This window comes from Pristis pectinata, chromosome 7, assembly GCF_009764475.1.
Source record: "Pristis pectinata isolate sPriPec2 chromosome 7, sPriPec2.1.pri, whole genome shotgun sequence".
NCBI classification, from domain to species: domain Eukaryota; kingdom Metazoa; phylum Chordata; class Chondrichthyes; order Rhinopristiformes; family Pristidae; genus Pristis; species Pristis pectinata.
In genome coordinates, this window is record NC_067411.1 from 25,826,004 (window position 1) to 25,853,435 (window position 27,432).

At 40.5% G+C, this 27,432-nt stretch overlaps 3 protein-coding genes across 5 annotated transcripts in view; 2 read left to right on the plus strand and 1 right to left on the minus strand.

The window, feature by feature from the left end:
* The window catches only part of fam169ab (family with sequence similarity 169 member Ab), a 52,083-nt gene extending 47,197 nt beyond the window's left edge, over nt 1-4,886 (plus strand). For all 3 annotated transcript variants that reach the window (XM_052019325.1, XM_052019324.1, XM_052019327.1), the window contains exon 14: nt 1,780-4,886. In XM_052019325.1, coding sequence (XP_051875285.1) covers nt 1,780-1,815 — 36 coding nt within the window. In that variant the 3' untranslated portion in view covers nt 1,816-4,886. The remainder of the gene's footprint in view (nt 1-1,779) is intronic.
* A 141-nt stretch (nt 4,887-5,027) lies between these two features.
* On the minus strand, nt 5,028-23,973 carry nsa2 (NSA2 ribosome biogenesis homolog (S. cerevisiae)). Its single transcript, XM_052019329.1, is given in 8 exon segments — nt 5,028-5,348; nt 6,080-6,160; nt 8,399-8,510; nt 15,720-15,899; nt 17,829-17,956; nt 17,959-17,978; nt 19,672-19,859; nt 23,813-23,973. Coding segments are annotated over 8 exon segments (780 nt in total). The 5' UTR covers nt 23,816-23,973; the 3' UTR covers nt 5,028-5,280.
* Nucleotides 23,974-24,193: 220 nt separating this feature from the next.
* The window catches only part of gfm2 (GTP dependent ribosome recycling factor mitochondrial 2), a 44,003-nt gene continuing 40,764 nt past the window's right edge, over nt 24,194-27,432 (plus strand). Inside the window, exon 1 of the mRNA XM_052019328.1 lies at nt 24,194-24,234. The gene's annotated coding sequence lies outside the window, so the exon portion shown is untranslated. The remainder of the gene's footprint in view (nt 24,235-27,432) is intronic.

Genomic DNA, 27,432 nt, shown 5'->3' on the forward strand with positions numbered 1-27,432 from the left:
GATAAGGATATTGCAGCTACTGTAAGTAATGCTGAATCAGACCAGTAATTAGTTGTGGTTCAACACTAGGGTTCATTATGTGTTAATGCTTCATTGGAGCAGTGAATAGGTTGCAGGAGGATAAATGGGAAAACTCAGCTGATACTGATTCTAGAGGCTGAACATGCTGTAGCAAATGGTTTCTTTCTGACTTCCCACCATCTACAAGGGACAGGTTCAATTGCCCATGGTCACTTAAATCAAAAGGAATTGTGAAATGCTGTGCTGTCACACTGTATCAAATCAAATAACATAATTACTTTGAGGAGGCGGTGTCTTTTAACTTGCATTCTTCTTGGGTAATACTAATTAAAAACAAAATAATTGGTCTCCAACAACCATGACCAATCAACCTAACGCTATGGCTGCAGGAAATCAGATAGCAAACTAGAAGTGGGAATGTTTGTTAATGATGGCATGATATTCAGTTGTATTAGTGCTGCTCAGCTAATGAACTTAGTTTATGCCTTCATTTACCAACATCTGGCCAATCCATGTACACTCACTTGTGTATGGCATGAATGTTACTTGCCACTTCAGTGGTAGGCAATAACTATCTTAAGCATTTAACCATTTTGCTTTTAATATTCTCACTGGCAACCTGCTGAGTTTGCTACTATTGACCAGAAATTTGAGTGAGGCAGCTAAATAGTGTAGATACAAAAGGAGATCAGAGGCTGAACATGCTGTAGCAAATGGCTTCTCTTTGACTTCCCACTATCTACTTGGGACAAGTTCATTTGCCTAGATGAGTGCAGCTGCAATGCTTAAAATCAAACCCATTCAGGAGAATATAAAAGTAAAAACAGAAAATGTTGGTAACACAGAATCTTTGGAAAGAGCTTCATCAGAATGATCTTTAACATGAAACATTAGCATTGCTTCCTCTTTCCATAGAGGACCTTAGAAATCAATTTCATGCTTCCACATGCTTCCTGTTCAGCTGGGTGGTTCTAGCATTCTCTTATTTTTATTTTGGAGCTCTAGCATCTGCACTGTTCCTTTCAGAATGCACCTTTCCAATTAACAACGTATCTTCCACCAATGGTGCTCTGATGGGTGCTGCTAGTAACTCGCTAAGCTTCTCATAGCTCATAACTTGTGACCTCTCCCATCTAAAGGAGCTAGAGCAAACATCACATGAGATCACTAAAATCTTAACTTTATCTCAGTCCTGGACATAACCTTTCCCTTGGGTGTTGGTGCAAATTTTGAGGATGTTTATGTACAAATTTAAATTGCTATTTGTAACACTACTGGCTCAGATTAGTAGCTGCATTCAACATGTTTAAGATGGCATATACTTACCAGCATTTTCTATTTCTGTTAAGAAGAGCTAAGGCTTGAAAATTGAGATTAACTTGCTCAGGGCTGCCACTATTGTGACTTCAGGGTAATTACTGCAAGGACAAAAGATCAGGATTGGCCCTGAAGGAAAGCCTCACTCCCAAGTTTCCATCAGGTTTAACAGTGCTCTGTAACTAATATACACAGATGACCTAGGAGGCCTGCTGTAAAGGTGCAGTTTTAATTTTATGCAGTTATTAAGGCAGATTAAGTCCTTTAGTGGGGGAATCAAAGCATTGTGCATGCTGGCCATTATTTTCTGCTCTGCAGTAGTCTAGATGCATCTCTAGTTGCATTTAGAACATCTATCCTCATTTGTGCAACAATCTGCAGACCTTTTCCAGTATGATCCATTTCAAGGGTTTAATTTAAGCTTGTTTTGTCTCCTTGTAGGTCCGCCACTATCGTACATCCACCAGAACACGATGAAGGGAATACATTTATCATCACTGACAATCTTTAATACATTTTCTTTTACTAAGGTGAGAAGGTAGTTGCTGGAAAAAGCCATATTAAAGTTTCTACTAATGATGAAATAACATTTATATAGCACCTTTTGAATGTTGTAAAACATTTCAAGGTGCTTTGTAGGAGCATTAACAAAATTTGACACTGAGCACATAAGGAGATTAGGGTAGATAAGGACAGAAGGTTGAAGGAGCATCTGAAAGGAGGTCAAGAGAATGCTTAAGGGTAATAGCTCAGCTAAAATTGATGGAGGAGCAATTTAAAATTTGAGGTACTCAAAAGGGAAATTTAGTGAAAAATGCAGGCAGTTTCCAATAGAATAATGGAAAAAAGTGAATAGACTTAACATTGCATCAGAAACAAGTCATACAGACCCAGAATAAATCTATTTGACAAGCTTTCATTGTTTACACACATTTTAAACTGGCTAAAAACTTTTCATGCAGTAACTTTTAAAATTAAATTTCCTAAAATTGGCTCCTGTGTGTCAAACTAAATTCTGGATTGTTTTTTTCAGCTTTTAGTCTGCACGTTACTACTACATTTCTAGTAGTTTCAGCATGAGTTTAAATAGGAAGGAAAAATAAGATCTTTATTAGTCACATGTACATCAAACCACACAGTGAAATACATCTTTTTGCTTTGCGTTCTGGGGCAGCCCGCAAGTTGGAGACCTCCGCAGCTTGTTTTAATTCCAGATTATGGCCAAAGCAAGAACTCCTTTTTAAAAAAAAATCAACACTACCATATCCAAGTGTCCTTCATTTCTCATAAGGTTAAAGCTGTCAAAATAAAATCAGATGTTATCTTACCTGTTTTCACAGTAGGTATCCTGCACGTAAGAATCTCTCCTGATCCGTATCTCTTAATGCTCCTTTTACAATCAGATACCACCAGGGTAAGTGGCTTGGGTGGAAGGAGCATTATAGTTATAGATCATCCATGGGAAAGAAAACAGCACCATGCTTTTTTTTTGTGGTTTTTTTTGTTCTATATTATTCCTGCCCTTGTCTGCAAGAGCACTGAACAACACTCCTCACCAACCCATTTCTTCACTCCCCTCCCCCTGCCGCCCCCCAAAAAAATCTCCAAATGCTTGTGAAATTAGCTGCAAAATGCTAAACACAAGCTTCCCAAGCTGTATCTTTCCTACAAGAATACAAAATTGTCCATAAAGCCACAAGACCATTTTGCATCTCCAAAGGTAGAATACATTAGCATGCCAATATACCATACCAAATCTATGCGTATTGCTATCCTGGTCCTCTTAGTACAACGTACCCTAAATTTAAAATCACAAAATGAAATCAGCTTTGATTTATTGCCTGAAACCCGTGCTTTTATATAAATTCTGCTCACTATTTGCCACTGGAGGTGAACATTAGGCAAATCAATTTTTTTGATCACAATCCTAATAATCCAAAAATTATTCTTATACAAAGAATGATCTACACAGTCCTGTATCACTTTATTGTATGATAAATTACAATATGCCTAAGGGGTTATGTAATCAAGTCTGAAAAGGTCTATAGGGAAGATTATTTATAATCAAACATTTATCCTGTTATTCACAATAAGCTTTCTAACCAAGCAGATTCTCATTCATTGCTAACTACGCAACTTGATTATTCAAACCAATACTTTGCAATAGCACTAATTTGCTGTCCACATGTTGAATTAATAAAATCTGAAAATTTGCTTTGCAGATGTGTGATTTATGATAAAATCAAAGTAAATGTTCAAATTAATAAAGTTTTGTATGGTGAATTATGTCTTCATTCTAATTGTTTATTATTAGCTCTCTGAATATTGAAAGAGGTAACTGATGTAACAGTTTAGAAATATTTTTGCAATCCATATTCAGTATTAAGAATCTAATGTTTTGGAGCAGAATCATGCCAATATGTTGTACCAAACCTATGCACGTCACTATCCTGGTCCTCTCAGTACAACATACCCCAAATTTAAAATCACACAACAAAATCAGCTTTAATTTATTCCCTGAAACCAGTGCTTTTATACAAATCCTATTACTATTGAACGAATACTATTGAACTAGCCATAACATTGGTATACATTCATTTTCAAACCAACAGGTGAATTAACAATGGTGTTTCGAGTGGAATCAAAACACTGATAATTGTCATCCTGCATCCTTTCATAACACAGAATGTCAAAGGCAAAGCTGCTGCTTGTTTAATACACCAATAATTTGACTGCAAAAGAAAGTGATTGGGAAAATTAACTTCATTTTGCCATCATTCAACATAAATGGATTAAAGCAGACTCCTCTCTCAAATGCAGTCTATGATTAGGCAAAATAGACCTAACCCATTAAAATATCACTCACTGACACTGTATACACCTGAATTAGCCAAATAAGAGCTTGACATAAGCAGCAAAAACAATGTCCCCTTTGATTCAGTTATCTCAAGTCAGAAGAATGAGGATACAAGTAGACTGTTATTCTAGTGCAATATGCATAAGGGGTTATGTATATATTGTCACTTGGATAAGACTTTAAATCAAATGACTCCCTCAGGTGATTAGAGAAGTTTCTCTGTACACAGTTGCTGTATTTACTAGAAGTGACTACATTTAAAGTATTTTGACTCAAACCTCTGGAAATTTAAGATTGTGAAAGGCACTATATAAATTCAAGCCTGTCCTTTACAAATTATCATACTGCTATGATTTCATCACAGACATATGGTTCTGCAATAGCTACTTTTCTTTATATTATCTGCTATTCAACTTAAACTAATTTCAAGTACTTACTTTGAAAGCTATAGTTAAAATAGCTTAATTTAGATCCAAAGGAAATGCAAATACAATCAAATACTGTAGCCTCTAATATACCAAAAGAGCTTGTAGCAAATAAAGTGCTTTAGAAATTGCATCACATTGGAAAACATCCCAGAAATTACTTGCCATTCTGTTTTTAAATAGTGATATGCTGTTCATGGTGATTCTTAATCAAGACAGTACAAACTCCTTGTAGTTTTTAAATAAAGCCATGGGAAAAGGCAATTCTGTTTAAAATCTCACCAGAAAGACTTAAGTCATCAACAATGTTACCATCCTCAAACACTACACTGAATTACTACTGTATTCAGATCCTGGGATACAGATTATTCTTGTTAATAACTTCAGAAGCTTGCTGAAATCATTGATACTGAGATTAGCTGACCACATCAGCCTGTTCTGTTTATTCTCCATTAACTTTAATTATTGCAGAAGATTCAAAAGGGAAAAAAAAACAGACACAAAATTTATTGAAATGCTGGATTTTTTTCTGGATCTTTCATAGAACAAATATAATTAATTTTGCTTTGAATGGTTTGGTGCTCAAAACAATACTTTTGCAACCAGACTTAAAAAATTAAGTCTGTTTAATGTCCATGCCACAGTCTATGCGATGACAATTTAAACTAGCAGAACCGCATTAATGCAGCCATCATTTTCAGGATTATTTGTTACTTGTGCATATTTACCTGAAGGGAAAGGAGAAAACATTTGTTAGTTCAACTCAAGCACACATGTTCTTAAACACAGTATACCATAAATTATTCAGATTACAAACATATACAGATCATTTTGAGGAGGAAATGTGGACCACATATATATCATAATTTGAAGTGTATTAGAAGTACAGGATCTGCTGCAATGATACTCGTAATATATACTTGAGAGGACAGACTAGAAATGAAGACCTGACTAACCAGCATAGATCTACACTTGTGAGAAACCTAGAATTAATGTTAGAAAAGTTGCAGGCATGGACAATATGGATAGGCAAACCATAGATGAGGGCTATGCAAGGTCTATAAAGTATACTTCCTTTGTTTCCTATCCTCAATCTATCTCTATCTTTTCTACTAAATTTGAGATTATTTAGAAATTAATTGGTAGAAGTGGGGGGGGGGGGGTAAAAAAAAACACAATTACAACAGTGCGCATACACAGAAATTTATTTTTAAAACTCAACAAGCAGATGGAAATCCATGAGATTTAATAACATCGTCTAACTTCTAAAATATTTGTTTCAAAATATTGCTTAACAGGGGCAAGACTTCTCTACTTAGGCTACCTGCAAAGATTCAAACCACTGATAAATCAAAATTAGCTCATTAGAACAAGTTAATAGTGGGCTCCAAAAGATCAATTGCGCTACAAAATTAAAAGGTTCCAAGGAGAAAGTGAAAAATAGATGTTTGTGACTCACCCCAGACAACTTTGCCTCCTTGTGTGACTAAACCAAGCTCACTTACATTCACTTCAATGACAGTTCCTTTAGTAATAACACCTACAGAGAAGAACATGTTGATTTAGTGCCCGAGCAATGATGTTGCAGACTAAATGACAGACATTGTATTCTGATTCTAAATAAGAATCAAGATGCTAGTTTTCAGATTTAATTCTGAAGAATACCATCCTTCATCTTTATAAAACTCGTGAAGAGAATAAACAACTAATTATCAGCTATGTTTCATGTAAAGAGAATGACAAGAAAACAGGCTGAAATAGAGAGATTAAAGCATGAGAGACAGCGCAAGTCGAGACAGAGGATCAATAATGTAATAGGAAAGAGTGGGGCAAGTGAAAAGTTTATTAAGAGAAAAAGTGTTGTCTGGGCATTTAAGATGGAGAGCAAGACCTGGCCAAAGGTTGGGGGGATGGGCAAGGTGAGAGAATATGCGAGTAGAGAGTTTAGTAGAGGGTGGAGCAGGGATAAGAGTGTTATTCTAAAATTTAAAAAATAAGCACTGATATGTGCACATGACTAACTGTCCTTTCCTGCTCTCCTAAGATAAAGCAGTGAATAAAACATAATTTATACAAAGTTTAGAAGTACCGGCAGAGCATATGATTCTGATCATAACATAAGATTTTATATTCAATTTGAGAGGGACACAATTCAGTCACAATATCGAATCCTGAATTTAAATAAAGGCAATTACATAGGTACCAGGGGTGAAGTGGCCAAGGGAAATTGGAAAATCAGATTAAGATATTTGCCCATAGATATAACAATGGCACAGATATAGAGAAGCATCTTATAATTCTCAACAAATCATGTTCCAGTAAAAGTAAAGACTCCATGGGGAAAACTATCTGTTGCTAAATAAATTAATAGAAATATTACACTAGAAGAGAATTATAACCACAAGAACGAGAATTGGCAGTTTTAGGAAGCAGCAGCTGATGAATAAACAATTGATTTAAAAATAAAAAGGAAGATAGAACAAGATAAAACTTGTAAGAAATAAACTAAAACAGAACGGCTGGAGAACTCAGGCAGTCAAGCAGCATCTGTGGAAAGAGAAACCAGTCAATATTTTGGGTCAGTGACCTTTCTTCAGAACTGAAAAAAGAAATAAAACAAGGTTGTAAAAGCTTTTATGACTAAAAGGGAACACAGGAGCAAGAAACCCTTAGGAGGCAGAGTCGGGTTAAAAGTGGAATTAACAAATGGCTAAGGAATAAACAAATATTTTAAATTCATCTTCATGGAATAAAATACAATAAATGTCTAAGTAGTAGAGGGGAACTATTGGTCAAATGACTGTGAGGAACTTTAAATGGTTAAAGTACTGGGTAAATTAAGGGGATAAAAACCAACAAGCCTCCTGGACCTAACTGTCCACATTCTAGGTATAGAAAAGAGATAGTAATGAAAATATTGGATGCATTGAGGATCCATAATTTCTTGCAGTCTGGAAGGGAGCAAAATGTAACACTGATATTCAAGTGAGGGAGCAAAAAAAAAGGGAAACTGTACATCAGTTAACCTAATCAATAACTGGCAAAATGCTGGAATCTTTTTAATTACATGGCACAGCATACAAGAAAAAAGATCATAATTAAGAAGAAACAATATGGTTTATGCAAGGGAAATCACGTTTCACAAATTAAACAGAGCTCTTGGGGGGGGGGAATGAATCAGAAAATTTAGCATTCATGGAATTGGAGGGCTATGAACCATTGGATGAAGTGTTGTGGATGGTCAGATATTGAGTGCACTCAGAAATCAATTGACATTTTGATGCTAAGAGAACAAAAACTGGACAAAAAAAATGGCCTGAGGTACAGAATCAACCCATTACTGTTTCTATTTCTTACCGACAATATGGATGCCATTGCAAATGTCTTTTAAAAATTATTTCAATTGGTACCACTTTTGTATCAGAAGTGAATTCATGTATTGATTGTGGAATTTACAGCTAAACCTTTATAAAATGGATACTGGTCAATTGAAATCAAAATCATAATGTTGCTAACATGTTATTAACCTATATAACAAAACAACCAATTTGAAACATTGCAGTAGAGCATATTTACATTAAACATAGAAACCTTTACAAACTTATTTACAAATAAGATACATGAGGGGTTGAGGAGTTGCAGAGAAGGCTTCCTCTGATTTTAAAACTGCTGAATAATGGGAAACAAGTTTAGAGGGGATTTAAAAACAAATCAGCCCAAATTATTTGTATTGCACTTGTTTATGGGACAAAGTTTATGTTTCCATTTGATGGCTTACCTAATGTTGTATACAACGGTGAAGATGGGTTCTTCTTGACACCAAGTATAGGCAAACAGAAGGTGGCCTTGAGCTCTGGATGTGTAACATGTGCCTTCTTAAAACGTAAACCCTAAAGAAAAAAAAAATTCTCATCTCTCTTACGGAACCATATTTAAATTGTAATTTGCAGGATCAAAGAAAACAGTAATAAATTATGTACATTCCACAAGGTTCAACTCAATTGGATGGAATTTTTTTAAGCCAAAACGGGAATTATTGCATTTGTAAATGTGCTGTGATATGCTATGCTACATATAGAAAAAAAGGTTATTTGGTCCACTTCATTCATCCTTCATAGAAACCCATGTCTTCCAAAGCATCCAACAATTTCTTCAATACTTTTCTCTCCACTACTCTTACTGCAAGTTCTCTCTCTGGATTTGAATCATCTCCTAACATGTGACTACTTTTGGAAATAACATCTCCCATTTCTGCATGTTTAACTTGAAATATTAATCAGGATTAATCTTAATTCTACTTAATAGTGGGTTTAACCATACACTGAGAGATTGTGTAAATATGGCCTGCATTCTCTGGAGTTGAGAATGAGAGGAATTTCACTGAAACTTATAAATTTCTTCTGGGGCTCGACAGGATGGATGCAGGAAAGACATTTCCCTTGGTTGAGGAGCCTAGAAGTGGGGGGGGGGGGGGGGGGTGGGCACAGTCTCAGAATAAGTGCTTGGCCATTTAAACCAAGATGAGGAAAAATTTCTTGACTCAGAGTGGGTTGAATCTTTGGAATTCTCTACTCTGGAGGGTTATGGAAGCTCAATCATCAAATTCATTCAAAACAGATCAATATATTTCTGGATATTAAGGGAATAAAGGGACTGGGAAAACTGAGGTAGAAGATCAGCCAAGATCTTGCTTAATGAGGGAGCAGGCTCGAACATCAGATGTTGTATTGTTCTAACCATGTTCCCTTCATGTGTACTGAGTCCAACTTCTTCTTTCAGCAAACCTTTCCTCATTTAATTCACTAACATTGGGGATCAGACGCTCCCCTTTCCATACAGGTACCAGGACTTGCTTGGTTCCATTCTACCTCATGACTAGTACTAAGTGTACAATTCAAGCTCCAGTCCATGTGGAGCCAATACATAGAGTAATACAGCATGGAAACAGGCCCTCTGGCCAAACACATTCACACCAACCAGGATATGAATCTAAGCTAGTCCCATTTGCCCGTGTTTGGCCCATATCCCTCTAAACCTTTCCTATTCGTGTACCTGTACAAGTGACTTCTAAATGTTTTTTTTGTACCTGCCCCAACCACACCCCCTGGCAGCTCATTCCAAACACTCATCACCCTCTGTGTGAAGAAGTTGCCCCTCAGGTCCCTTTTAAATCCTTCCCCTTTCACCTTAAACCTATACCCTCTAGTTTTTGATTCCCCATCCCTGGGAAGAAGACTGTGCTTTCACCCTATCTATGCCAGTCATGATTTCATACACCTCTATAACGTCACCCCTTGGTCTTGTACCCTTGTTATTTATAACAAATATTTGGATGCAAATGAACAAGGCTTGATCAGTACATTTGTGGATGAGATGAAATTAGGTGTTGTTGATAGTGAAGAAGGTTGCCGTAGATTACAGGGGGATCTTGATCAGTTAGGGAAGTGGGCTGAGGAGTGGCAAATGGATTTCAATACAGATAAGTGTGAGGTGATGCAGTTTGGAAAGTCAAGCCAGTGTAGGACTTGTACTATGAATGGTAGGGCACTATGGAGTGTAATAGAACAGGGGGACCTAGGAGTTCATTGAAAGTGGTGTCACAGGTAGACAGGGTGGTGAAAAAGGCGTTTAGCACACTGGCCTTCATCAGTCAGGGCACTGAGTATAGGAGTGGGGACATTACGTTGCAGTTGTACAAGTCATTGGTGAGGCCACACTTGGAGTACTGTGTACAGCTTTGGTCACCCTGTTAACAGAAAGACAAGGTTAAACTGGAAAAGGTGAAGAAAAGATTTGAGGATGTTGTCAGGACTAGAGGGTCTGACTTATAGGGAGAGGTTGGCCAGGCTAGGTCTTTATTCCTTGGAATGTAGAATGAGGGGCTACCTTATAGAAATGTTTAAAATTATGAGAGGCACAGATTAGGTAGATGGTAACTGTCTTTTCCTTAGGGTAGGGGAGTCCAAAACTAGGGGGCGTAGATTTAGGGTGAGAGGGGAAAGGTTTAAAAGGGACCTGAGGGGCAACCTTTTCAAGCAGGGGGTGGTGAGTATATGGAACGAACTGCCAGAGGAAGTGGTTGAGGCAGGTACAATAGTATCATTGAAGAAGCACTTGGATAGGTACATGGCAGGACAGGGCTTGGAGGGATATAGGCTGAACGCAGGAAATTGGGACTAGCTGGGTGGGCACCGTGGTCGGCATAGACTGGTTAGGCCACAGGGCCTGTATCCATGTTGTATTGTTCTATGAATAAAGTCTTAGCCTGCCCAACCTCTCCTCAACTCATAGGGTAACCAAAACTGTACACAATACTCCAGGTGTGGCCTTGCCAGTGAGACGTTCCAGCATCACATTCAAAATAATTGGAAAACAGTTAGAGGGAAAGTGAAGAAAATTGTTTTTACCCAGAAGATGCCAACAGGGTGCTATGGTAAAAACCCTCATGACATTTTAAAATGTATTTGGATATTTGCTTGAAGAGCTGTGACGAGAAGTAGTGCTGAAAGCTGGGATTAAGCTGGGTAGTTCCTTCCTGGCTGGCTTTTAGAATTACTTTATACCATCTTTGCAGTAAATACTTTCCATCAGGCACACGTACCAGTAGGTCCACTTCCTTAAGTCGTCCAGAAATCCCTAACAAAGTTGCTCTAATTTCCTTTCCTACATAGAACAATTACAGCACAATTCAGGCCCTTCGGCCCACAAAGCTGTGCCGAACATGTCCCCACCCTAGAAATTACTAGGCTTACCCATAGCCCTCTATTTTACTCCGCTCCATACACCTATCTAACAGTCTCTTGAAAGACCCTATCGTATCCGCCTCCACCACCGTTGCCAGCAGCCCATTCCACGCACTCACCACTCTCTGAGTAAAAAAACTTACCCCTAACATCTCCTCTATACCTACTCCCCAGCACCTTAAACCTATGTCCTCTTGTGCCCACCGATTCAGCCCTGGGGAAAAGCCTCTGACTATCTACCCTATCAATACCTCTCATCATCTTATACACCTCAATCAGGTCCCCCCTCATCCTCCGTCTCTCCAAGGAGAAAAGGCCGAGTTCCCTCAAACTGCTTTCATAAGGCATGCTCCGCATTCCAGGCAGCATCCTTGTAAATCTCCTCTGCACCCTCTCTATGGCTTCCACATCTTTCCTGTAGTGAGGCAACCAGAACTGAGCACAATACTCCAAGTGGGGTCTGACCAGGGACCTATATAACTGCAACAATACCTCAACTCCTAAATTCAATTCCCCGATTGATGAAGGACAATACACCATATGCCTTCTTAACCAGAGTTAACCTGCACCGCCACTTTGAGCGGCCTATGGACTCGGACCCCAAGATCCCTCTGATCCTCCACACTGCCAAGAGTCCTACCATTAAGACTATATTCCGCCAACATATTTGACCTACCAAAATGAACCACTTCACACTTATCTGGGTTGAACTGCATCTGCCACTTCTCAGCCCAACTCTGCATCCTATCTATGTCTCTCTGTAACCTCTGACAGCCCTCCAAACTATCCACAATACCCCCAACCTTCATGTCATCCGCAAACTTACTAACCCACCCCTCCACTTCCTCATCCAAGTCATTTATAAAAATCACAAATAGTAAGGGTCCCAGTACACATCCCTGAGGTACACCATTGGTCACCGACCTCCACTCAGAATACGACCCTTCAACAACCACTCTTTGCCTTCTGTGGGCCAGCCAGTTCTGGATCCACACTGCAATGTCACCTTGGATCCCATGTCTCCTCACCTTCTCCATAAGCCTCGAATGGGGTACCTTATCAAACGTCTTGCTGAAATCCATATACACTACATCTACTGCTCTCCCTTCATCGATGTGCTTAGTCACATTCTCAAAAAATTCAATCAGGCTCGTAAGGCAGGACCTGCCCTTGACAAAGCCAAGCTGACTATTCCTAATCATACCTCTCCAAATGTTCATAAATCCTGCCTCTCAGGATCTTCTCCATCAGCTTACCAACCACTGAGGTAAGACTCACCAGTCTATAATTTCCTGGACTATCCCTACTCCCTTTCTTGAATAAGGGAACAACAGCCGCAACCCTCCAATCTTCTGGAACCTCTCCCGTCTCCATGGACGACACAAAGATCATTGTCAGAGGCTCCGCAATCTCCTCCCTCGCCTCCCACAGCAACCTGGGGTACATCTCATCCGGTCCCGGCGACCTATCTAACTTGATACTTTCCAAAAGTTTCAGCACCACCTCTTTTCTAATATCTACATGCTCAAGCTTTTCAGGCCACTGCAAGTCCCCACTACAATCCCCCAGATCTTTTTCCGTGGTGAATACTGACGTAAAGTATTCATTAAGTACCTCCACTATTTCTTCTGGATCCATATACACTTTCCCACTGCTGCACTTGATAGGCCCTATTCTTCCACATCTTATCCTCTTGCTCTTCACATACTTGTAGAATGCCTTGGGGTTTTCCTTAATCCTGCCTGACAAGGCCTTCTCATGTCCCTTTCTGGCTCTCCTAATGTCCTTCTTAAGCTCCTTCCTATTAGCCTTATACTCTTCCAGATCTCTAACATTACCTAATGCTCTGTACCTTTTGTAAGCTTTTCTTTTCCTTTTGACTAGATTTATTATAGCCTTCGTACACCACGGTTCCTGTATCCTATCATGACTCCCATCTCATCAGAACATGTCTGTTCAGAGCTCCACCCAAATATCCCCTGAATATTTGCCACATATCTTCCATACTTTTCCCAGAGAACATCTGTTCCCAATTTAATCTTCCAATTTCCTGCCTGAGAGCCTCATAAATTCCCTTTACTCCAAGTAAACACCTTTCTAGTCTGTCTGTCCCTCTCTAGTGCTAACGTAAAGGAGATAGAATTATGATCACTATCACCAAAATGCTCTCCCACTGAGAGATCTGACACCTGACCAGGTTCATTACCTAATATCAAGTCAAGCACAGCCTCTCCTCTTGTAGGTCTATCTACATACTGTGTCAAGAACCCTTCCTGAACACACCTAACAAACTCCACCCCATCTAAACCCCTCACTGTCTGGAGATGCCAATCGATGTTTGGGGAAATTAAAATCCCCCATCACAACAACTCTGTTATTCTCACACCTTTCTCAGATCTGCTTCCCTATCTGCTCCTCAATAATCCTGTCACTATTGGGTGGCCTATAAAAAACACCCAGCACCGTTATTGATCCCTTCCTGTTCCTAACCTCCACCCATAGAGACTCCGTAAACAATCCCTCCACGACATCCACCTTTTCCGCAGCCGTGACACTATCTCTGATCAACAGTGCCACTCCCCCACCTCTCTTGCCTCCCTCCCTGAAACATCTAAAACCCGGCACTTGAATCAACCATTCCAGCCCCGGAGCCATCCAAGTCTCCGTAACGGCCACCACATCATAGCTCCAAGTATCGATCCAAGCTCTAAGCTCATCCACCTTGTTCACAACACTCCTTGCGTTAAAATAGACACATCTCAAGCCTGTCCAAACACGTCCCTTCTCTATCACCTGCACACGGCACCCACTCCTAGCCTCCTCCACTCAAGAGCCAAATATCTCCTCCCCAGTCTCTCCAGTAGAGATCCCACCCCCCAACAATTCTAGTTTAAACTCTCCCCAGTAGCCTTAGCAAACCTCCCCGCCAGTATGTTGGTCCTCCTGGGATTCAAGTGCAACCCGTCCTCTTTGAATAGGTCATACCTGCCCCAAAAGAGGCCCCAACGATCCAGAAAACTGAATCCCTGCTCCTTACTCCAATCCCTCAACCACACATTTAACCTCCTCCTCATTCTGTTCCTATACCCACTGTCGCTTAGCACAGGCAGTAATCTGAAAATTACTACCTTTGAGGTCCTGCTTCTCAACTTCCTTCCTAATTCTCTATAGTCTCTTTTCAGGACCTCATTCCTTTCCTTACCTATGTCGTTGGTACCAATATGTACCACGACCTCTGGCTGTTCTCCCTCCCCCTTCAGGATATCTTGGACACGATCAGAAACATCCCAGACCCTGGCACCTGGGAGGCAAACTACCTTCCGAGTTTCTTTCCTGCGTCCACAGAATCGCTTGTCTGCCACCGAACTATAGAGTCCACTATCACTAGTGCCCTCCTCACTCCTTCCCTACCCATCTGAGCCACAGGGCCGGGCTCTGTGCCATAGCTGCTGCCACTGTTGCTTCCCCCAGGTAGGCTGTCTCCCCCAGCAGTACTCAAGCAGGAGTACTTATTGTCCAGGGATACAGCCACAGGGGTACTCTCTAGTACCTGACTCTTCCCCTTCCCCCTCCTGACTGTGACCCAATTGCCTGATTCTGACGGTCCCAGCGTGACCACCTGCCTATAACTCCTATCTATCACCTCCTCACTCTCCCTGACCAGACGAAGGTCATCGAGGTGCATTTCTAGTTCCCTAACATGGTCCCTCAGGAGCTGCAGCTCAACACACCAGGTGCAGATGTAGCCCTCCCGGAGGCAGGCAGACTCCAGGAACTCCCACATCTGACACTTGAGTACAGGATACCACACTCATACTCCTTCCTTAACTCAACTCACCTACCTTTCCTCGCCCCTTGAGCCAAAGCCACTTGAGCCAAAGCCCAGAACACTCTGCTGCCCGCTCCGACGCTGCCTGCTGGATATGGCGGTTGGCTTTTTAAACTGCCCGTGCCGCGCCTGTGCAGTCCAGCCCCCACTCTACCCCTTAAAACTTCTACAACCCTTATAAAAGTACCTTATAAAAACACTAACCCTATTAAATTACAACCCTATTAAAAACTAAGCCTTATCTTTTTATTGGGGTTTTAAGTATAAAGAAAAACTTATCTGCTCCGAAGTCCTCCGAAGCAAAGCCGCCGAAGTTTTTTTTACCTGATGTAACATTCTTCAGTACCCTGAGCTCTTAATAGTTCTTAATGTTCATTGTACTCAACCTTTTAACTGAATCTACTTTTACAATTTGTACAAATTTAAAATACACAAGGAACTTCCATAAGGGCTTAATGGGCCTTATAGCCTACTCCTGCTTCTAGTTCTTATGTTCTATCTTCTCTTCCAGCTGTGTTTTAACTCACCATGGGTCTGATGAATCGTTCATACTTGGGTGGCTTCCTTGTGAATCCATCTCCAACAAAACAGACTTTAGTAACCATTCTCTTCCAAGCTTTCTTTTTCCTTTTACCAGTGCGAAGAACTTTCAGAACTTCAGCTTCACCTTGCGCACGGACTTTTGGTAAAGGTACTTCCCATTTACCCTGTCAAGGAATAATTTTCATAAGGTGACAAGTTAAAATTCTGCTTCATTGTTATAATAGAATGAAATGCAATTGATCCTCAAATGATACAGTATTTCCCTGCATGTACCAAAGGATACCAAAAATGTGTTATAAATAGTAACATTTCACTTGATGCTTAAAATGAATTAGTATAAAAATGTACCAGTGAGAAGGCAAGTATTTTCTAGGGGTAAAATGTGAACATGTGTTTACCTAGCATCTTTTATAATCCCAAGACATCATACAGTGCTTAGAGCAAGTGAAGTATATTTTTAACTGTAATCACTGTTGTATTATTGGGAAATACAGCAGTAAGCATGCATTGTAAGATGCAGCAAAGATACAACAAATATAAATAACAGGTGGCAGTGGTGTTTGTTTAACAATAAGCATTGGCCACTGTATCCTCCACCATGTCACACTATTGCACAACACAATTACATGATACTTTACATTGGGGGGGGGGGGGGTGGTGAGAGGAAGCATTTTTTTAAAAGGACTTTATCTCAAAAGTACCACTGAAAGGTAATCCAAGATTACATGCAGATCCAAGTGGGACCTCAACCAATGATCTTCAAAAAGTTCTTCTCCAAAGCAATTTTTTGCTTTTAGCTTCAGATACAAACTGAAACACATATCCTGTTAAGTCTTACTGATAAAGTAAATACTCGATCCAGAACTGGCTAAAAGAAACAAACAAAACAAAAAAAAAACACATGGAAGTCACAATGCTTTCTAAATTTAAGGGAGCTTTACTGGAGTAGTGCACTTCTTTTATTGTGTTGGAAGAAGAGGGTCTATTCCTGAATAAAGAGCTTCGTAGATAAATGCTATTCAGGGTGTTTCCAAAAATGGCATTTCAAGGCTATTTTTATAAACTTCTAGAACATGTGTAAGCAAAATAAGATACAAAAATTTTGGGAATCATAGTACAAAAATAGCAAGTCAACTCAAAAGCTTGTATGGAGTGTGGTATTTTAATACACTCATTAACAAAAAGCTTGCTTTCAAATAAAGTTATTTCTAACACTGAGCAACTTTGCCCATCACACCATGAACAGTTGCTAATTACACACCAAAATCATTCCTCAATACGTTAATTAGTCCATTTACAATTTAAGAGGTAAAAAGGGGGGAATTTTGCATTGGATATCTATTTACCCAGCATTCATACGGCAGTGAAAGCCCTCCATTCCTGATTTAGTTCTACAGCTCTCTCAGTTCCAGGCAGAGAGGAGTTGCTCTGTTTAAAAAAAAGTCTCATATTCAAGTTCTAAAACTCCAGTTAAGGCTGGAGCAGGCAGCTGGGGAACCAAGGACCCTTACATATCAGGAAAACAGCCTGAACCAATGAGGGTTGCTGTTTGGCTGAAACTAGGACAGGGAAGTGATGCAGAGATCAAGACGACAGACTTGGATATTAATTTGACTCATTGTACCAGGTATGATCTTTGTGTCAAATTACACATACATCCACATTCAGAACATATGATACGTTCAGAACATATTTTTTTGTTGTCTTTTAAATGTTATTCCTAGAACAAAACATTGATTTTTATTTCAGGCATTTTATATTTTGCACCACATTCAATTACAATGTTTAATGGGCATTCGGACAGGTACTTAGATGCAAAAGGTGTAGAGGGATAAGGGCCCCAATGCGGGCAAATGGGATTAGCATAGATAGGCATCACAGTTGCCATGGACAAGGTGAGCCAAAAGGGCCCGTTTCTATAATTCTATGATCCAGAACAGATGTGGAAACATGGGTAAGCACATTCACAAATGGGTAAACACAATAACAGAAGACCAAAATATTGTCATTCAGACATTCAGGGTAATATTGCGTGAAACCAGGGCCAATTTTGCACATATTCACGTCAAAGATACCTAACAGCCTTCACTTACAGCTTTCTCTTTCCTTTTCTGTTTGATCATATTGGACAGGACTTTGGCACGTGATTGTCCTTCTCTGTCGAGCAGATAGGCTGGTACAGCCCCTTTTGGTGTTTTCTCATCATCCTTCTGTTTCGTTTTCTCTGTTCATGCATTTTAATGCTGCAGAGATAAAATACATGTTTAAAATGAAACAACATGCTGCATTAAAGAAAACATTTCTTGAAGGATTCCCCTTGCCAAAGACTAATATGATCTTCATGACGTAAAGCATTTACTTGCACCTTGAAGGTCACATAAGAGAATCCTTCCAAACTATGACAAAAAAAAGTTCATCATGATTATAATGTTACGTCAATACACAATAATGCTTTCCTACAAAGTACCAGAGGAATAAGTCTAAAACAAAAGTCAAGCAATCCTCATCTAATTAACAGGCCATATGACTAATTGAAGCCATTCATCACATCTGGCTGAGCATGGTGACATAGTAATGCAGCAGGTAGAGTTGCTGCCTCACATCTCCAGTGATCTGGGTTTAATCCTGACCTCCAGTGTTGTCATGCCTCCAGAGTTTGCATGTTCTCTCTGTGAGCACATGAGATCCCCCAGGTTCTCTGGCTTCTCTACATCTCAAAAATACACTGGTGGTAGGTTAATTGGCTACTGAAAATTACCTCTAGTGTAGGTGTGTAGTAGGACAATCAGGACAGAGTTGATGGCATGAGAGAAAATAGATTACAGGGAAGTGGAGGAGTAGGATCACACCAAGTACCTGCATAGACTCAATGAGTTGAATGGCTTTCTTTGTTTTAAGTAAATAAACAAAAACTATATAAAGAACAACATGAATAATAACAAAACAAACATTACTGAACCCCATTTCCCTGACCGTTAACTATCTTGTCCCTCATCTAAAGCAAAAACTTTAAGACTGTTGTCATCATGGTTGAGACCATTTGTTCAGGTGCAACTGCCGTTTGCTGTTAAAAAATCCTTCACACCAAATAATTCTTTAACTTTGTTCTTAGAACTAGGTTTTTTTTCCCCCAATTTGAATGTAGAGATGGAAATCCAATGCAGTTCACATTTTGTTCACAAAAGCTTAGTTACAAGAACAAATTAAAAGGTTTGGATCACTTGCAAGTTAGAAGGACAAGATACATCAAACACATTAGTGCAAATCCTTAAGAGAAATACTGGCAGGGTAACAAAGCTTGCTATTTACTTCCTAAAAACATCCTTCTAAAATTACACTGTTTTTGGAAAATATTGAAGAGAAATATTGTTTACCATTTTCATATGATATATTTTCTAATAACTAATTTACCTAATTACTAAGGAAAAGCTGTGAAGTAGTAAACTCAGCCCAACATCACGGGCACATCACTCCCCACCATCGAAAGTATCTAATGAGGCGCTGCCTCAAAAATGCAGCATCTATCATCAAAGATCACCATCATCTGGACCCTGCTATCTTCTCACAGCTACTATCGGGCAAGAGGTACAGAAGCCTGAAGGCCCACACCACCAGGTTCAAGAACAGCTACTTTCCTTCAACTGTTTGGTTCTTGAACCAACCTGCACAACCCTAGTCACTACCTCGGGATAGTAACTCTATAACCACTCCACATGACAATGAACTTTGTTTATTTTTTGGTTCTAATTATGTTTGTTCTTGTATTTCTTCTGAACGTTATGCCTCTAATGTCATGTGCCTGTGATGCTGCTACAAGTAAGTTTTTCATTGCAGCTGTGCATTCACGTACTTGTATACATGACAATAAACTTGACTTGGGTATTTACAAAATTTAAATTATGCTGCATTTATCAAAATGTAGTTCATAATACTCACGTTTTCTTCATCTGTATTTTTTCTGAATGGCGCTGTTTGTGGTACAATTTGGCCTTCAGACCAATCATTTTTCTGGCTTTGTGTGAGCGATCATGCGGTTCACGGCTCTCCTTCTTCCTTTTCTTCTCATGGTAATCCAAACGATAGCCATATCGCTTACGATGTAATTCGATATATTCGTTCTGTGGCTGTAATAAAAAGAAATAAAAACCTGATCATGATACACACTACATCAAACACCCTAAACCCAAGAATTCTGCAGTATTTTCATTCAGAACTGGAGATATGAATGTCAATTATCCACAGTACTCTAGAAACAGTTCCAGCTCAAAATGACAATGGTATTTGCCAGCTAACAAAACTCTCCAAATTCTACATTTCTAGGCACAGTAATACATTAAACTCAAATGGAACAAGGAGGTGATAAACTAACAGAGCCATATAACTCCCTAATTTATTTGTGCTATTCTAATTCGTTTTTTTTTATTAATCTTGTGTCTCGTGCAAACAAAAAACCGTTTTCTTCATGTCATTCTTGGTTGTTCTTGAAATCATCTTCATTCCATGTCCTTTAATTCTTTACCTCTCCAACAACGGTAACAGTTTCTATCTACTCTGTCTCTATTCTTTATGTTTTATAGGGTCATTGAATTGTACAGCACAGAAACGAGCCCTTTGACCCACCACGTCCATCCTAATCTTTTTGCCCATCTACCTTAATCCCATTTGCCTGTATTAGCACCATATCCCTTCTCTGCCTTAAGTGCCTGTCAAAATGTCTCTTGAAAGTAGTAACTGTATATGATTCCACCAGCTCTTCTAGCAGCAAGTTCCAAATATCAACCACACTCTAAGTAAGTAAATTTACCTCTCGGATCCCCTTTAAAACTCCTTCCTCTCACCTTACACCCATGTCCTCTTGTTAATACCCTACCATAGGAAAAAGATTTTGATCATCTACCCTTCTATGCCTCTCAATCTTATATACTTCTCTCAGGTCACCCCTCAGACTCCTTCACTCCAGGGAAAACAAGCCCAGCCTATCCCACTCTCTCCCCATAACTAAGGTCCTCCAATCCAGGTAACATCCTGATGAATCTTCTCTACACAATCACATTGTTCCTATAGCATGGCAAACCAGAAAGCACACAATACTTCAAGTGTTGCCTAATCAGTGTTTTATAAAGTTGCAAGATAATGTTCCAACTCTTATATTTTACATCCTGACCTTTGGAGAAAAACTTGACATATTCCTTCTTCACCACCCTATTCACCTGTGTTGCCACTTTCAGGGAACTATGGACTTGGACCTCTCAGCCTCTCTGTTCATCAACATTCCCAAGTGCCCTTCCATTTATTGTGTAGGTCCTACCCCTATTTGACTTTCTAAAATGCATTATCTTGCACTTGTCAGAATTATATTCCATCTGTCAATGCTCCGCCCAGCTTTCCAACAGATCTATATCCTGCTGTAGCCTTAGACAATCTTCCTTGCTATCCACACCACCACCAATTTTTATCCATCAGATCTCCTCGCAACCACCACATAACTAAAGTTGTTCATCCATGAAAACATTTTGGTCAATCTTTTCTGCACCTTCTCCCAAATCTTCAAATCCTTCCTGAACTGCGATGCCCAGAAGTGCGGACAATACAACAATTATGGCAGAACAAGTGTTTTAAAAAAAGTTTCACCATATGTTCTTATCTTTGCACTGAATGCTTCTATAATTAAAGCAGAGGATTGTGTGTGCTCTTGTAATTAATTTCTCAACCTGCCCTGCCACTTTCAATGAACTATGCACCTATGAACCCAGTTAAATAGAGACAAACATACATACAGATTAGGAGAAGGAGGCAGCCACTTGGCTCCACTTCACCATTCAACAAGATCACGACTGACCTGTCTGTACCCTCAGATCTGCAGCCTTATCTAGCTGTGGTGACTTTCATCCCCATATTTATTATTATCTGTCTAAAAAATATCCAAAGATCCTGCTTCAACCATCCTTTGCGGAAGAGTTCCAAAGACATGACTCCAGTGAAGAAAAAGAATCACCCCATGGTACCTTAAAAGGGATGACCTGTTATCAGTTAAACAACAAGCCCCAGGTCTAGATTATCCCTTAAAAGGAAGCATCATCTCCACGTTGATCTTGTCAGACCCTTGAAGTTGCCTCTCACTCTTCAAAACTCCAGATACAAGCACAGCTTGTCTAACCTTTTCTCATATGACAACCTGTCCATTCCAGGTTTGCCCGGTAAACCTCTCAATTGCTTCAAAACATATTAACATGCTTCCTTAAATAAGACTAATACTGTATACGGTATTCCTGATTGTCTCATCAATGACTTTTATAACTTAAGCATAGAGGTGTATAAAAGATTTACAAAAGGTGTACAAAATATTAAGAGGAACAGATAGAGGACAGCAGCACCTCTTCCTAGGGCACCAATGCTCAATATAAGAGAGCATGGCTTTAAAGTACTGGGTGGGAAGTTCAAGGTTTTTTTTTTTACCCAGAGAGTGGTTGGGGCATGGAATGCGCTGCCTGGGGCAGTGGTGGAGGCAGGTACATTGTTCAAATTCAGGAGATTACTAGATAAGCATATGGAGGAATTTAAAATAGAGGGATATGTGGGATGAAGGGGTTAGATAGTCTTAGGCGAGGTTTAAAGGTCGGCTCAACATTGTGGGCCAAAGGGCCTGTATTGTACTGTACTGTTCTATAACCTCCCTACTTTAATATGTAATTTCCTTTGCAATAAACATTAACATTCTTTAGGTTCCTAATTACCTGCATACTAGCCTTTTGCAAATCATGCACCAAGATCCCTCTGTAATCTCTCACTAGTAATATGCTATTTATTTCTCCTGCCAAATAGAATATTTCACATTTTCACCACACATTGCTCACTATCCTACTTGCATCCCTTTTATTGTCCCTCAAAGTCGTCTTTATGACTTAATCCCCCTACCTGTTTTTGTGTCATCAGCATATTTAGCAAAAAATACTTTTGGTATCTTCATTTAAGTCATTTATATAGATTGTAAAAGTTGACATCTCAGCCATAATTATTGTGGCAACCCCATTTGTTGTATCTTGCTAATCAAAAAAGATCTACTTATGTCTATTCTCTTATGTATTAGCGACCCAATCTTCGATCCATTTCAGAACATTACCTCCTAACCATGCCCTTTCATTGTCATGGCACCTTATTCAATGCATCTGGAAACCCAAGTATAAAACATCCACAAGTTTTCACACAGCACTAGTATGTCTTTAAAGGACTCCAATACATTGGTATGATTTCCAATTCACTAAGCCACATTGATTTTGCCAGATTTTTTCTATTAACAAGGTTAAACTACACAATGGCAGCCCCGAAGGGCAGATTCTGCTTCAATTTAAAGTTTCAAAACTAAAGGCACCACCTCCTACAATGCAGCTGAGACATTTGTGCTCAGGTCTTTGAACATAGAACAGTCCAGCACAGAAACAGGCCCCTCAGCCCACTTATGTTCTGCCCAACTAATTAAACTAACTATGTCTAATTAAACTAATCCCTTCTGCCCGTATATGGTCCATATTCCTCCATTCTCTGCATATTTGAAGGTCTGAGAGTCTCTTAAACGTCTCGATCGTATCTGTCTCTGCCCCTGGCAGCACATTCCAGGTACCCACCACTCTCTGTGCAAAAAAACTTGCCCGACGCATCTCCTTTGACCTTTACCCCTCTCACCTTAAATGCATGTTCCCCCCAGTATTAGATCTGATGGATGAACTCAGTGGATCCAGCAGTATCTGTGGGAGGAAAGGAACCGTCGACGTTTCAGGACCCGAACGGTTTCGGCCCGAAACGACGACTATTCCTTTCTTCCCACAGACGCTGCTCGACCCACGGAGTTCCTCCAGCAGACTGTTTGCTGCTCCAGCTTCCAGCATCTGCAGTCTCCCGTGTCTCTACTGAACCTACAATCTCCCAGGTCATAGATAAAAATAAAGTCGGCGGATGCGAGTTAGGTGTCGGAGCCCCCGGGTTGGAAGGACCGCACGGCCCAGTCCTCTCCTCGGTTCCGGCGCCGCGTGTCTAGGGCCCAGTTCTCACCGGACGCCCAGCTCCTCCTTCATCCACTCACCATCTCGGGGCCGTTGGTCTCACTCTCAAGGCACAAAAATCAAACAATTCGGCTGCGACCTGCAGTAGTTGCTGCTGTGGGCACGGACGGACCCCTCACCCAACCACCATGTTGTTTGTAGAGGAAGTCAAAGAGCGCTGCACCGGACAAGAGGGGCGACGAACAGCAACGTGACGGAATGTTACAACCAGACATAAAAAGCCCTTTAACAAAAGACGTTAATTGCTGTTGAAAAGTGGATGAACATTAAATTTAAACTATGTCACTGTTCAGAATTCACTATAGTCAAACCTATTAATTGAAATGCTCCAATTTGTGGAGATGTTTGGCATTGATTCGCGGTGCACCCTGGGATGGCAGTTGAGCGGGGAGGACAGGCTGGGAGGACCGACCGACCCGGGAGCCTTGAGGGGAGAGTGTGTGTGAGTAATGGGGTTGCGTGTAAGGCGTTGACTGTTACTGACGGTATGAAGGAGCCTTAGAACTCCAACGATCCGGTTCGATCCTGATACCTGCGTGTGGGAGAGAAGAGGTCACCGGGAACGTGTCGGGGAATGGGACTGATGCGGTTGTTCAGGGAACTGGGTCAAGGAATAATGGAAAGGCCAAGCTGGGTGCCAGGAGTACGCTGCCCACAGTCCTGATCCCCTCTCAGTATTATTCTCCCCATCAACTCCTCTTGGATTCTTTTGCCACTTATCTACCCTTAAAGGGTGATTTACAGTAGTCAAATAATCTACTAGTTAGTCTTTTCCACGTGAGAAGAAGACGGAGCAGCTGGGGAAGCCCACGTAGTCATGGGGAGGACGTGCAAATTCTCCGCAGACAGCACCTAAGCTCAGTATTGACCTTGAGTTCCTGGATCTGTGGGGCAGCAGCAATGACTACGACACCAATGTGCCTCACTCCCACTTCCTGATCGTATTTTTAGTTCAGTTTTAAATCTTTATGCAGCTACCCGTAAATGCTCTTTTTGACTTTGCAGTGGTCAATTGTAGTCCGGAGTGCAGACCAGATAAGGGTAACAATTTCCTTCCCTGACAGTGTCAGTCTGTTACTTCGTCCAACAATGTCACCATTTCTCTTATTAGCGGTATATTCCAGAATGAAGTTACAGAGAGGGGTAGCAGTGAAGAGAACGGAGGGAATGTCTGTAATAGAGTTGAGACCAGGATTGTCCAAGTGGCGCATGCTTTTGATGCCATTCAGTTAAAAGATGAATGAGGTTAGTTAGAGAGAAAACAACAAAATAACATGCTGGAACTGTGAAGTGCAGAACACAGCAGCTGGTATTGGTTTATTATTGTCACTTGTACCGAGGTACAGTGAAAAGCTTCTCTTACCGATCATAAAGGTCAATTCATTACACAGTGCAGTTACGTTGAGTCAGTACAGAGTGCATTGATGTAGTACAGGTAAAAACAACAACAGTACAGAGTAATGTGACACAGCTACAGAGAAAGTGCAGTGCAATAAGGTACAAGGTCACAACAAGGTAGATCCTGAGGTCATAGTCCATCTCATTGTATAAGGGAACTGTTCAATAGTCTTATCGCAGTGGGGTAGAAGCTGTCCTTAAGTCTGGTGGTACGTGCCTTCAGTCTCCTGTATCTTCTACCTGATGGAAGAGGAGAGAAGAGAGGATGTCTCAAGTGGGAGGGGTCTTTGATTATGCTGGCTGCTTCACCAAGACAGCGAGAGGTAAAGACAGAGTCCAAGGAGGGGAGGCTGGTCTTCGTAATGCGCTGGGCTGTGTCCACAACTCTCTGCAGTTTTTTGCGGTCCTGGGCAGAACAGTTGCCGTACGAAGCCGTGAAGAATGCCCAAGAACTAAGGCAGCATCTGTGGAGAGAGAAGAACTAAATTAATGTAGAGGTGAATGACCTTGCATCAAAACTGGGCAGTTCTGACAAAAAATAGGAAAAGCTGATTATTTGAAAGGCAGAACATTAGGTGCTGTTTCCCAGACTTGTGTTGAGTTTCACTGGAACAGTGCAGGAGGAAAAAAACAGAAAGGTTGAAGTGTTAGTATGACAGAATTAAAGAAATAGGCAACTTGAAGTTCAGGATTACTCTTGCAGACAGAATGGAGGTGTTTTGCAAAGTGTAGAGTAGTCCACATTATGAATACTGTATACAATAAACTAGATTGGAAGAAGTGGACATGAAATGCACTGGAAAGGACTGTTTGGTTTCCTGAATGGTGGGAGAGATTGAGGTAAAATGGCAGTTATGGTATCTCCTGTGGTTGCATGAGAAGGGGAATGGTTGGTTTGGGTGACAGAGCAAACCAGAGTAATGAAAGGAACAATCTCTTTGGAATCACAGAGACACAAGAGATTCTGCAGATGCTGGAATCTGGAGCAACACAGACAAAGTGCTGGAGGAACTCAGCAGGTCGGGTAGCATCTATGGAGGGAAATAAGCAGTTGACGTTTTGGGTTGAGACCCTTCATCAGGACTCATGATGAAGTGTCTCAACCCGAAACATTGACTGTTTATTTTACTCCATAGATGCTGCCTGACCTGCTGAGTTCCTCCAGCACTTTGTGTATGTTGAATTTCTTTGGAATGATGGAAAGGGAAGGGAAGATTGTCTCGTGAAATTTCATTGAACGTGGCAGAAAATACAGAAGTTAAATTCCCTAGCTAGTGTTGTGAACTTCGAACATTTGCTTCTGAGTCATCAGCCCAGGTTAATGGTTGCTAGTCCAGTTATTTAACCAATGGTTGAGTAATTTAACCACTCCAGTGAGCTAAGAACAGATTTTTATCTCTGAAGCTGCAGTAACCAGGTCAGACTGGAGGATGAGCCACATATAAAGTGTAATAGAACATAGAACGATACAGCACAATGCGGGCCCTTCGGCCCACCATGTTGTGTCAACCTATATAAGCCTTCTCCGCAATTAATCTAACCCTTCCCTCCTACACAGTCCATAACCCTCCATTTTTCTTACATCCATGTGCCTATCTAAGAGTCTTTTAAATGTTTCTACTGTATCAGTCTCTACCACCACCCCTGGCAGTGTGCTCCAGGCACCTACCACTCTCTCTGTATATAAAATAAAAACCTACTTCTGACATGTCCTCTAAACTTTCCTCCACTCACCTTAAATGGATGTCTTCCGGTACAGGCCATTACCATCCTAGGAAATAGGTGCTGGCTGTCCACTCTGTCTATGCCTCTCATAATCTTACATAGCTCTATCAAGTCACCTCTCATCCTCCTTCGATCCAAAGAGAAAAGCCGTAGCTCGCTCAACCTTTTCTCATAAGACTGCTGTCTAATCCAGGCAGCATCCTGGTAAACTCTCTGCACCATCTCTAAAGCTTCCACATCCTTTCTATAATGAGGTGACCAGAACTGAACACAATACTCAAGTATGGTTCTAACCAGAGTTTTGTAAAGCTGCAATATTATTTGTGGCTCTTGAACCCAATCCCTCAACTAATGAAGACCAGCACACCATATGCCGCCTTAAGCCACCCTATCAACTTGCACGGCCAACTTTGAGGGATCTATGGACTTGGACCCCAAGATCCTCTGTTCCTCCACACTGCTAAGAATCCGCCATTTAACTTTGTACTCCGCCTTCAAGTTTGATCTTCCAAAGTGT